Genomic DNA, 13,916 nt, shown 5'->3' on the forward strand with positions numbered 1-13,916 from the left:
TGAAAAATTCCTTCCTAGAATGCTTATCTCAGCTTCAGTGAATGTTTCATCTGCTTATTTTACCTCTTAATTCCTGCTGGGGTTGTTAACGTGTCAGACTTCAACAGTGGCGCTGAGTCTGGGGCTGCCTCATTGTTGGCTCTTTTTCAGACGGAGGCTGGGGCTTTATATTCAAGGGCCATAGGCACAAATGCGGCTTTTTCTCCCTTCCTCCCTCACCCTCTTCTGGCCCCTCGGTTCTCCTTTTGCGCCTTCGTCCGATCTCCTGCTTCTCCTTTCTGTCTAATCCAGTCTGTCTCCCGTATCTGCTCCTATAGCTCCCCAAATTCTGGTTGTAAATGTGCCCTTTAAAAATAAAAACAATTGTGATGATGACATTACAGTAATAGGTACTACTATATCCTGCATCTCACCACTTGGTTCTCTCTTCTCCTAGTGCCACGGGGAGGTTAATTATTTTTCCCTATAAATTCATCTTGCTGCTCTCTTCATTTATCCACCTGTTTTCTCCCTCTGATTATTTTCACGTTTCCCAGGTCTCCTCTGCTCCTTTCCTCCTCTCTCCTTTCCCCTCGGGCATTTGCTCCTGGGATGTGAAGATCTAAAAAACTTCAGCAAGTGGGAGGGAGGGCTAAAATCGCTCAGGTTCCCTGGGCTGCGTGTGGCAAGGCTCAAGACATCGCCACCCAGAACACACGTAGAAAACATAAAACGTCAAGTAAAATGTCTGGTCTTCCTGAGTCAAGTAGCACATGATTTCTCTACCGCTGTGGCACTTTCCCTGGATCTATGATGCAGAGGGACATTTTCCCCATGCCAGACTCTGTAACAGGGAAAAGAGCGGGCAGTACGTGCAGAAAGTATAGTTGTCCCTCAGTTCCTGTGGGGGCATGGGTTCCAAGACCCACTTAAGATATCTAAATCCACAGATGCTCAAGCCTCTCATATAAAATGGTATAGTATTTGCATATAACCCATGCAATCCTCCATGTGCTTTAAATCATCTCTAGATCACTTATAATCCCTGATACAGTGTAAATGCTATGTAAATAGTTGTTATACTATACCGTTTAGGAAGTAATGACAAGAAAAAAAGTCCGTACATGTTCAGTAAGATGCAACCACCCATTTTTGTTCAGAGTTTGTTTTTTTTTTTTTTTTCTTTTTTGAGACATGGTTTCCCTCTGTCACCCCAGCTAGAGTGCAGTGGCATCATGATAGCTCACAGCAACCTCAAACTCCTGGCCTCAAGTGATCCTCCTGCCTCAGCCTCCTGAGTAGCTGGGACTACAGGCCCATGCCATGACACTCAGACAATTTTTCTATTTTTTTGTAGAGATGGGGTCTTGCTCTTGCTCAGGCTGGTCTTGAACTCCTGAGCTCAAGCCATCCTCCCTCCTCAGCCTCCCAGAGTGCTAGGATTACAGGTGTGAGCCACCGTGCCAGGCCTTGATTGTACAGTACCCCCAATCCCAGTTTTGCTTTCTATGGTTTTAGTTACCCACAGTTAACCACAGTCTGAAAATATTAACTGAAAAATTCCCAAAATAAACAATTCATAAGTTTTAAATTGTATACCATTCTGAGTAGCATGATAAAATCTCCCACCGCGTAACTCTGTCTTGCCCAGGACGTGAATCATCCCTTTGTACAGTATATCCATGCCGTCTACAGGCATACCTCCTCACTTTATTGTATTTTGCTTCACTGTGCTTTGCAGATATTGTATTTTTTACATACCAAAGGTTTGTAGCAACTCTGTCAGCACCATTTTTCCAACGGAATGTACTCACTTTGTGTCTCCGCGTCACATTTTGGTAATTCTTGCAATATTTCAAACTTTTTCATTATTATTGTATCTGTTACGGTGATCTGTGATCAGTGATCTTTGATGTTACTATTGTAATTGTTTTGGGGCACCACAAACTGCACCCTTATAAGACAGCCAACTTAATCAACAAACGTTGTGTGCTCTCAATGCTCCACTGACTGGCCGTTTCCCCATTTGTCTCCCTCTTCTCAGGCCTCCCTATTCCCTGAGACACAACAATATTGAAATTAGGCCAATCAATAACCCTACAATAGCCTCTAAGTGTTCAAGTGGAAGGAAGAGTCACACATCTCTCATTTTAAATCAAAAGCTAGATTTGATTAAGTTTAATGAGGAAGGTATGGTGAAAGCCATGATAAGCCAAAATCTAGGCCTCTGGTACCAAACAGTTAGCCAAGTTGTGAATGCAAAAGGAAAACTTGTTGAAGGAAATTAAAAGTGCTATTCCAGTGAACACATGAATGATAAGAAAATGATAAGAAAAAAAGTTTTAGTGGTTTGGGTTGAAGATCAAACCAGCCACAACATTCCTTTAAGCCAAAGCCTAATCTAAGGCAAGGCCCTAACTCTCTTCAATTCTCTGAAGGCTGACAGAGGTGAGGAAGCTGCAGAAGAAAAGTTTGAAGCTAGCAAAGGTTTAAGGAAAGAAGTACCTCCATTATATAAAAGTGCAAGGTGAAGCAGTAAGTGCTGATGTAGAAGCTGTAGCAAGTTATCCAGAAGATCTAGCTAAGATCATTGATGAAGGTGACTACACTGAACAACAGATTTTCAATGTAGATGAAACAGCCTTATATTGGAAGATGCCATCTAGGACTTTCATAGCTAGAGAGAAATCAATGTTTAGCTTCAAAGCTTCAAAGGACAGGTTGACTCTCTTGTTAGGGGTTAATGCAGCTGATGACTTTAAGGTGAAGCCAAGGCTCATTTACCATTCCAAAAATCCTAGGGCCCTTAAGAATTATGCTAAATCTGCTCAGCCTGGGCTCTATAAATGGAACAACAAAGCCTGGATGACAGCATAGCTGTTTATAGCATGATTTACTGAATATTTTAAGCCCATTGTTGAGAACTACTGCTAAGAAAAAAAGATTTCTTTCAAGATATTACTATTCATTGACCATGTACCCAAGAACTCTGATGGAGATGTACAAGGAAATTAATATTGTTTTCATGCCTGCTAACACAACATCCATTCTACAGCCCAGGGATGAAGAAATAATTTTGACTTTCAAGTCTTATTATTTAAGGTGTACATTTTGTAAGGCTATAGCCACCTTATGTAGTGATTCCTCTGATGGATCTGGACATAATAAACTGAAAACCTTCTGGAACTGATTCACCATTGTAGATACCACTAAGAACATTAGTGACCCATGGGAGGAGGTCAAAATACCAAAATTAATTGGAGTTTGGAAGAAGTTGATTCCAACTCTCATAGATGACTTTGAAGGATACAAGACTTCAGTGGAGGAAGTAACTATAGATGTGATGAAACAGCAAGAGAACCAGAATTAGAAGTGGAGCCTGAAGATGTGACTGAATTGTTGCAATCTCACAATAAATTTTGAATGAATGATGAGTTGCTTCTTACTGATGAGCAAAGAGAATGGTTTCTTGAGATAGAATCTACTCATGGTGAAGATGCTGTGAACATTGTTGAAATGAAAACAAAGGATTTAGAATATTACATACATGTAGTTGATAAAACAGTGGCAGAGTCTGAGAGGACCTACTCCAATTTTCAAAGAAGTTGTAGTGTAGGTAAGATGCTACCAAGCAGCATCACATGGTACAGAGAAATCTTTCACGAAAGGAAGAGTCAAACTTCATCATCCTTTTATTTTTAGAAATTGCTATAGCTACCCCAGCCTTCAGCAACCATTCCACTAATCAGTCAGCAACGATCGACACTGAGGCAAGACCCTCTACCACCAAAAAGATTATGACTAGCTGAAGGATCAGATGATTGTTAGTATTTTTTAGCCAAATTTTAAAATTAAACTATGTACTTTTTTAAAACATAATACTATCGCTCACTTAATAGACTACAGTATAGTGTAAACATACCTTTTACATGCACTGGGAAAGCAAACAATATGTGTGACTTGTTTTATTATTTGCTTTATTGTGGTGGTATGGAACAAAACCCAAAATACGTTTGAGGTGTGCCAGTACGCTACCCACCCGTCAGTCACTTGCTGGCCATCTTGGTTATAAGATCAAAAAATAGTATATAGGGTTCAGTATTATCTGTTGTTTCAGGCATCCACTAGGGGTCTTGCAATGTTTCCCCCGCAGACAAGGGGGGTAGGCTGCTATAATCTATTAAAGATTCTGAGAAGTTGGATCCCGATGATTGAGCTCACCCTTGACAAAATTATGAGAGAGTGCGGTGAAGTTGTTTCCTATGAGGATATTTTAGAAAGTTCTAGATCCATTACATTTTCTCAGCAAAATAAGAGGTAGACCATTAGTTAAAAACCCAAATACTTAAAATTGCCCAGGTGGGTAACTTGAAGGAGGCCAAGACCCCATTCCCAGTCAAAAGGAGTCAACATGGCTTCGGCCAGTTGTTGGTATGTGGGAACATGGTGTGAAAGTGAAGCTGGAAATCCATATTATTAAATGTGAAATTTCCTGGTTTTATAATAGTGGCCATTTATTCAAAAAGTTTTAAATATTCTGTGTATGCTAAAGCTCATTAGCTATCAGCTTATGACCCTAGGAATAAATAAACATGAAGGACCCTTCCCATACTTGCTCTTTAACTCAGTGGTCCTAAACCAGTAAAAACAATAAATAAGTAAAATAAAATAATCAATAAAATTTGCATGGCTATTTTCAGTTCCCTTCATATTAATTTGGCATAGAGAAGTATATTTTAAAGAATTATTCACCCAGTTCATTCAATATTTATCCAAGCCAGTTGTGTTCTCTCTATACCACTCTTGTACCACCAGCCCAGAGAACCCCAAGGCTTTAAGAAAATGAGGTATAGCTCCAACTCACAAAAGATTGAGGACCTGGTCCTAATCTTTCTAGTTAAACTTGCTTTGTAAAAATCCACTCCACCTTCAAGAAAGAGCTAAGTCCTAAATTACTTAAACTGCTGCTATTCACTTTTCAAGGCTAGCATTACTCTAATACCAAAATTTGTTAAAGACAATCACAAAAACCACCAGTAAAAATGGACCAATTTCACTAATTACAAATAAATTTTAATCCTAAATAAAAGGTTAATGAATTGAACTCAGCATGATATTAAAAAAATAATATAACATGACAAAGCAGGATTAGAAATGTAAAGATGGATTGAACATTAGGAAATCTCTTAGCATAATTCATTATTATTAATGAATCAGAGTAAAAAACAAATGTAGTTCTAGCACCTAAGAGACAGTTGATAAAATTTTACACCCTTTCCAAATTAAAAGCTTATAGTAAACTAGGAATAGAAGAAAATTTCTTTAAAGATGATAACGTATTTAAAGAATATCTAGCACCAACTAGGGGCACACGCTTACCTTACTGCATTAAATCTCAGTACCCATTATCTTGTCCTATATTCTTAAAATTTTCTGAGGTTTTGGCTAATGCAATAGGAAGAAGAAAAACTGCATTATTTGCAGGTGATATGATTGTCTATACAAAAAATTCAGAGAGATCAGCTGTCAAGCTATTAGAATTAATTATACATTTTCACAGTGTAGTAGGATACAAGGCAAATACACAAAAATCAATAGCTCTCCTAAATTACAGCAATAAAAAATATCTCATTCACAAAAACTATAAAATACATAGGAACAAACCACAAGAATTGTGAAAATCTGTGTGAAAAAAAATTTTTAAATGTATTTAAAGATATAAAAGACCTAAATACATGAAGAGATGTGTTCCTTAAGAGGAAAACTCATGATTTTGAAAATTTTGAGTGAGATTAGTAGTTTCTTTATGAAAGAGCGAATATATTATGAAGCCATAATAATCATAACAGTGTATCATGACATAGGAATAAGAAGACAGTAAATAGATTAGAATGTTCAGAAACAGATATATATGTCTATATATGCAAATTTAGTTTATGATTTATAGTGGCACTTCAAAGTTGTGGGAAAAGAATGGATTACTCAAAAAATGATATTGGGGCAACTGGTTGACCATTTGGCAAAAATTTTCATAATCTCATACTAAACAATTAATTAAAAGGAGGTAAATGGACAAATGTGAAAAAATGTACAGGAATGTTTATTGCAGAATGTTTTTGGAATGGTAAAGTAAAACCACTTAAATGTCTATCACAGTGGATTATTTCAAATGTGTGTTTGTATGTGTGTATTTGTGTGTGTGTGTCTGATATACAAGTTATAGGATGCTATGAATCTACTTTAAAATGATGGAATGGATTTATGTATATGGGAATGTAAGGATATCCACATCATACTTAAAGTGAAAAAATCAGATTCTAAATCTGTGTTTTTTTTAATCACATTTTGTTATTTAAAAAAAAAAAATGTAGAGGTATTGAAAAGTCCAGAAGGATGTATAACAAACTGTTTCATTTTCATTTCCTGTGGGTAGACCCTGCTTTGTCGCCTGGAAAATTATTCCACTCTCTTAGCTCTCTTTATACAGGTAACTTCAGTAGGAATTAAGTTACTTGTGTCAAGAGAGCTTTCTCATGGTCTTCACTTAAACTTCTTGGGGGAGCTACCCACTCTACTCTAGGTAAGCATGAGGAAAACCTTGTATTTGTCATACTACCTATAAGCCATATTGCACCTTTTAATTTTTCTAAATTATTTACTTTTTTCCTCTGTAGATTCTAAAATCCATGAGGACAGGAACCGCATATAGGTCAGTGTTCACTTTTGAGCAAATAACCGTGACTTATTGAACTCTTACTGTGTACCAAATACTGTGCTAAACGCTTTCACTAACCCACTACACCCTTAGATAAATACTATTATGATCTTCATTTTGAGGATGAGGACATTGAAAGTCAGATTATGAAGTTTGTCCCCAATGCCATTGGCCCAGCTGGGATTAATTCCCAGGCCTGTCTGACGCTCAGTCACTACACTGTGATCAATAAATATCGGTCCTATAGGAAGGAAATACAACCAGCCGCGGCTTGAGGGTCTCTTGGTGGGGACGTAGTAGCGGAGATTTAGCTTTGGAGGTGGTTGGACTAGACGCCCCCAAATTTCGCAATCCAGATATTCGGAAGCTCCGCCCACGACGATCGCCCGCGCGAGCCCGGAAGGGAGAGGCAGGGGCGGGGCGATCTTCCGGGAAAGGGGCGGAGACAACGCTGATTGGCCGGGTTCGGGCGGAAGTCGGGAGGTTGGGTGGCTTTAAGACGCTGGCCGTGACAGGGAAGGGGAGAAGGAAGGCCTCCCTAAAGGTTACCTCTCCGTCCCTTCGCTCCCGGAGACCCTCGGACAACACTTGACATCCAGGCCCCGCGACTAGCTACTTCCCTCAGGCCCTCGTCGCTCGATCTCGTCACCGTTATGTGGGAAGCGAATCCAGTGAGTAGCCGGGCGGGACGGGGCGTATCCAATGGGCGGGGTTGGCGGCGGAGGGGCGGGAGGGGGTTCCCGGGAACTGCTCCCCCGCTCCCGCTTCGGGCTCTGTGTTGCGTTCTGGGAGCTAAGATCTTTGCCTTTTTGAGCGGTGGAGATGGCTCGGTGGGTTTCCCAACGCTTTATTTCTTTCTTATTACAATTATTTATTTCACTTTCTGTGGTTTCTCCGACTTCCTCTTTTCACCGTTTTTTAAAAGTTTGTGTTTCGCTTTCTAATTGAAGTTACTGGCCGTCGAACCTGTTAGTTTTAATCTTTCTCAGGTGTACCTGTCAGACTCAAACATCTAAAGCAAGGGAATTCGACCCCCTTGTCTTGGATGGGCCTAAGGGGAACCGTCAGTACTCCTTTTCCCTTCTTGGTTTGGTGGACAGCCATTCGGAACTTGAAGGATGGATTGTATATTCTAATCCTCTAGGTAGTGAAGTTCTTAGATGTTTTCTTTCAGTGGACAGACTGATGGTGTTTCGACTGCAAGTCTGTCTCCTTCCTTGTTTGACTCCGGTATTTGGATTACATCTACACTTATTTTTGTCTGCTTTGCCTTGATAACATTTATTTATTTGAAGTGCACCTGTATGGGGGACAGTGTGATTTCTTTCCTCACCACCCATCGTAAGGGTCATGACCAACATTCCTTATAACCAAAAACAGGTCAACAAGAGAAAAGCATAATAAATTTATTTAATCAAAGTTTTATGTGATACCTTCAGAAATGAAGACCCAAAGACCCATGGAAAACTGTCTGTTTTTATGCTTAGGTTCAATGAAGAATGGACAGCCATGTGGAAATGTGATTGGACAAAGGGAATGAATGATCTAATGGGAATAGACTGAGGGGGGAAACCCAGCAAGGCCTGTCCAGATTCTTCTCGGCCTCCCTGTGTAACATTCCTTCCTCCTGGGTATAGGGCAGGACCCCTCTGGATTAAGGGTCTTATGACCTACTGTCAGACAAGGTAGGTCAGAAAATTTTTTTTCTTTTTATTTTTTTTGAGACAGGGTCTTGCTTTGTTGGCCGGGCTAGAGTACAGTGGTGTCATCATAGCTCACTGCAACCTCAAACTCCTAGGCTCCAGCGATCTTCCTGCCTCAGCCTCCCAAGTAGCTAGGACTATAGGTGTGCACCACCATGCCCGGCTAATTTTTTCTATTTTTTGTAGAGATGAGGTCTCGCTCTTGCTCAGGATGGTCTCGAACTCCTGGTCTCAAGCCATCCCAGGGAATTTCTTTATGGCCAGCTCCTAAACAGAAATGAAAGGGAAGTTTCCAGCAATATTTGTAGATTTTATGGCTTGCTTTGTAGGAGAGGGGTTCTAGTTTCTATGACCCACCTTGGGGAAGTGGAATTCTGGTTTCTATGACTGTCTTTAGGGGAGAAAGAGAAGCAGGAGACAGAAGGGCAGGAGAAGGTCAGAGAGAGACTTTGCTTCTGAGAATTTCCAGTCTCCTTTAGTTCAAGGTGCTCAGCATGCCAAAGTACCATACTTTGGGGTATTGTTTCCTGAGCCCCAATACAACTTTCAAAGAATGGAATCTATTTGCTGAGAGTATTTGTCTCGTTATGGTTGAAATTGCCTAGTAACGTGGCAGATGCACAGTATCTACAACTTAGGAGTTGACTAGAAAAGTGACAGAATCCCATTTCAACAAGTTGTTGGACAAAATACAACTGTATGCCACTTACGACGGGGTTACCTCCTGAGAGATTCATCGTTAGGTGATTTTGTCACTGCGGGAACATCATAGAGTGTACTTACATAAACCTACATGGTTTAGCCTACTATACATTTAGGCTATTTGGTATAGCCTATTGCTCCCAAGCTACAAACCTATACAGCATGTTACTGTACTGAATCTGTAGGCAATTGTAATACACTGGTAAGTATTTGTGTATCTAAACATATCTAAACAGAAAAGATACAGTAAAAATACAGTATCATAATCTTGTGGGACTATTGTCGTATATGTGGTCCATTGTTGACAGAAACGTCATTATGCATGCATGACTGTATGTGGAACTACCCCATATGCTGAGATAACTGCCCAAATTTACTTTAATAACCCTTAGTTTCCATACTTGCAATAACTCCTTTCCTATAATCAATACTCCTCCCTTCCCATGTCTGAAATATTTTCCAGATAAGCTAGAGAGTTTATCAGCAAATTTCCTTAAGTTTTAAAGTTTTTATCCAGTGGAAACTAGTCTGTTGGTCTGGATTTGGTAGTTGTACATTATGGTTCCTTTTACTCCATCATGTAACAGTAGTCATCAAAAATTCTTTGATTCACACACATGCTACTCTAATCAAACCACAGAGTAAAGAAATTGCTTGTATTTGTTTTTAGCAAAAATAATTTAGAATTATGAGAATGTACTCTGTTTATATATGCTTATATATTCAGTTTCCCTGTGTCAACAATCTGCATTTTGTATCTCTGTATATCTGTGTAACTCTCTATATAGATATATACTCAATTTTTATTAGCAGTCCTTTTTTTCTTGATTTTTTTATAACAAACTCTTTAGTCACCCAAGTTTGTCTTGCTCAAGGTCACATGTTTTAAATCTTTCACTATGTTCCAAGCTCTCATATGGGCATGGATTTTCTCCATGTTTACTATGGTATCTTCAGCTAGAGAACAGAGCCTGGCACATAGTAGGCACTTAATAAGTATTTGTTGAATTCATGAGCTTTGCTCCCATTGTGCATTCTCCTTCCTGTGTCACACTTATGTTGGAACTTGCTATTGGATTACTTACATGTTTGTGAGAATTATAAAGGCATTAATGAATGTCTCATACACTTGGTTTGTTATATCATTGTGTCATTTCTTTGTAAAATGGTCAGTTTTCTCTGGAATCACCTTATGGTTTTGCTTGATTTCAGCAGAGCAGGCTGACTTTTGTTAATGGTGGTGAACCTTTCACATAATGTCCCACATTCTTCTTTTTGCTCTTACGCCACCTAATATGCCTTACTGCTACTGTATTTTATTACTACTAATACTGCTTTTCTTCCTGCAAGATATGAACACTGTCAATAAGCACAGTTTAGGTTTAAAAATCAATACTTTGCATGTGAATTTCTCTAGTAATTTGTTAGTTTCTTTTAATAAAAGGGGCATCTGGGTGGTCTGTCCAGCTGTGCTCATGGAATAAAATTTAATTTTGATGTTACCCTAAGCCAAACACAATTGGGAAGATTTAAAAAATAAACAAAGCAAAACCACAATGCATCCTAAATATAATGCAGATGATTTTTGCATTGCCCCCAATTTAAATCACTGTTCATTATTTCTTTCCATTGACTGAGATAATCAAATCTATTTTGTGTATAAAAGATATTGTTAACTGCCTTAATTGAAGAATTCTGCCTAGTTTCTTCCTGCATATTTTTGGTAGCATCCATGCCCTTAATGTGCCACCTACGACCTGCAGATATACCTCCTATTGCTCCTATTGCAAATATATCTACTGTGTGGTACTGTGTTCCACTCACAAGTGTTTTGAGGAAAGTTACACTGACTCTGCTCGTGGTACTACTCAGAAGCAACGTCCCTTTCCATGGGAAAAGTCTCCATAAAGTAGTTTGAATGTGGAAAATCACCACACTTTGCAACATTTCCTTGGGAGAAAAACCCTAAACAAAGTAACCAAGGAGTGATAAATAAACTTTACCTCAGTTCACAATTTTATTTTTCCAGACAGACATGAGGCTTGTGATGATTCTATTCATGCCTTTCACTGACCAGGAACCTTGGGGTAAGCATAAGGTCCTTGCCGTGGCAGGCCAGATTGACAGAAACAGCAGGCAGTTCTTAAGTGAGCTCTTGGCATTTCTCCATCCACCTTAGGGGAAGTAGCCTGTAACTAATGTCCCCCAGTTTAGGAAAGTGGCAGAGTCTGTAGGAGGAAGTTGGAGGGGTTGTCATCACCACCTTGACTCTTTGTACCGTGACTTTATCCTTCTTTTCTTTGTCTCATTTTCACTGTTTTACTGCTCTTTGCTGGGATTGGAACAAGTAAACAATATCAGATGTGACAGTTTCAGCATCTCATGCTGATGAATGGAACTGAAAAGTGACAAACATCTCTATATAAAAAGTATAAACCGCCTACTGCAGTAATAACACCTTACTTTATAGAAAATGATGTTCTTCCAAAATTCTTTTCTATTTATTAACTCTTATTAGAATAATCTCATGAGTTAGCTAAAGGAGGGGAAATGATTTTCCCAAGATCAAACAGAGAGTGAGCAACTGCATTGTATTAGTACCCAAGTCCTTTTTCCACTCCATTCTGTCCTTTGGTGGTACAATGATAACATTTGTATATTAGCACAGTACTTTACCTGCGGAGCCATCCTTTCCCCTGTCATTTTATATTCACAGCTGCTTCTAAACTTCCTCATAGCTATGATTCTATCTCTCCTTTTTCTGTCAAGCGTCTTGAAAGAATAGTCTTATACTTTTTGTCATTCTTACTCATACCTCAGGTCCTGCAGCCCAGCTTCTGCCTCTGACACTTTACTTGCTGGGAGGGCACCAAGAACCTTTGGATCACCTCATACAGTGGAAACCTCTGTGCCTTCAGCCTGTTCTGTCTTTCTGCAGCTTCTTTGCCTTTAGAGGTTTTCCTCAAAACTCTTCCTTTTCAGTTTCCCTGGAACTGTACTCCTTTGGATTTCTTCTTTTTATGATTTGTCCTTGAATTATAATGCTAACTTAGCTGCACTGCCTTCTGCCCATGAAATGTTCTACCTTTAATCTTTTTTTTTCTCAGTACATCCTTTTTTTGATGAACTTCAGATATTACTCTGGTGACTATTCCTGCCAATGTACATCTTTAGTCCTGACCCCTCTCCTGAGCTAAGTGGTGGAGAACTCAGCTGGTTGTCCCTCTGTTGTTCAGACTTAGTATTAAACCATACTCATTCATTCATTCATTTGACTCAGCACATATTCAGTAAGTATCTACTACATGTAAAATAAACACCATTCTAGACACTAGGAGGGGGAAACTCAAACATGGATCAAATTAGAGCCTACTCCTTGCGGGCTTGCAATATAGATTCGGGGGAGAAAGTGATACAAGAGGGTATCTGGGGGACTAGGAAGCTTTATCAAAGTAAAGCTTTGAACTCAGTCATCACGTTACAGAAGTGGTCTTATGGATGGGTGAAAGGAAGCAAAACGACCAATGCCTGTGAAAGTGAAAGAGAATGGCAAGTCTAGTTTGGATGGAGTGAAGTGGAGAAAGTGCATATCTGATGATTCGAGTATAAATATAGGCGTCTTCAGAGAATAAAGAAGGAAGGGCTGTGGGCAGTAGAAACTAATATTTATGGAATATCTATTCTGAATCAGGCAGTATATTTTACAGATATACCCACTGGCTGGGGTGAGAATAGAGGTAAGATGTATTCCTGGAAATGAAAGTTCTATAGAGAACATAGTGTCTATAAAGATATATTCCTGACAGTGTACTTTATTACCTAGGACCAACATGTACAATCAAGGGTTCATTTATTAATATCTTTATTTTCTTGGCATTATTTGTAATTATTCCAGTAGTGGGTTTAGATAAGCTTAGAATATGAACCATATCTATTCGAGGTTCAAAACAGTCAAACTATAGTAGTCTCCCTTTATCCGTGATTTCCCTTTCTGTGATTTCAGTTACCCATGGCCAACTGCAGTCTGAAACATTAAATGAAAAATTCCAGAAATAAACAATTCATAAGTTTTAAATTGCATGCTATACTGAGTAGTATGGACTCTCACCTGGGTCATGAGTCATCCCTTTGTCCAGCAGATTCACACACTATACTCCACCTACCTAGTAGTCACTGAAATAACATTTGATGGCACTCACTTCTCACTTATTTGTTGAGCAATTATTATAAGCGGGTCGGTGCTAAGTTCCAGGGTTTACAGTGGTGAGCAAAACAGACTACACTCCAGCTCTCATGGGTTTACAGTCTGGTGCATGCAGGCAGACGTTAAACAAATAATTACACAAATAACATTTAACTCCAGTTGTGATTTTAAAAAAAAACTATGAAGGAAAAAGTATGATGACAATGGAGGAGGAGCAAATACTAGACTGGAAAATCAGGGAGGCAACCTTGTGAAAGCTACTTCTACAGACATTTGAAGGATTGAGCAAAAGTTATCCAGGTAAAGGTTGGGTGGAAGGTGGGGAGGGCTGTTCAGTTAGCAAAAATGGTATGAGCAAAGACTCTGAGGCAGAGCAGCTTGGCGCTTGAGAACAGAGAAGCCTGTGTGGCTGCAGCACAGTGAACTAAGAGACACGCCCAGGGGGTAGTAGGAACCAGGCCATATGTGGCTTTGTGACACATGTTTGGGATTTTGAACTTTACCTTTAGAGGGCTGGCAAGTCATTGAAGGATTTTATATAGGAAGTGACATGAACATATTTGTGTTTTAAAAAAGATCACTTTGGCTGCCATCTGGAAAATGAGTTATGTAT

General features: G+C 39.3%; 1 protein-coding gene across 1 annotated transcript in view; it reads left to right on the forward strand.

Annotated features, from left to right (window-relative positions):
• The first annotated feature begins 7,288 nt into the window (after nucleotides 1-7,288).
• Nucleotides 7,289-13,916, forward strand: part of PARP11 (poly (ADP-ribose) polymerase family, member 11) — an 82,173-nt gene continuing 75,545 nt past the window's right edge. Inside the window, exon 1 of the mRNA XM_012659636.1 lies at nucleotides 7,289-7,365. Coding sequence (XP_012515090.1) covers nucleotides 7,348-7,365 — 18 coding nt within the window. The 5' untranslated portion in view covers nucleotides 7,289-7,347. The remainder of the gene's footprint in view (nucleotides 7,366-13,916) is intronic.

Source organism: Propithecus coquereli, unplaced genomic scaffold (genome assembly GCF_000956105.1).
Source record: "Propithecus coquereli isolate 6110/MARCELLA unplaced genomic scaffold, Pcoq_1.0 Scaffold623, whole genome shotgun sequence".
In the NCBI taxonomy this organism is placed as follows: Eukaryota; Metazoa; Chordata; class Mammalia; order Primates; family Indriidae; genus Propithecus; species Propithecus coquereli.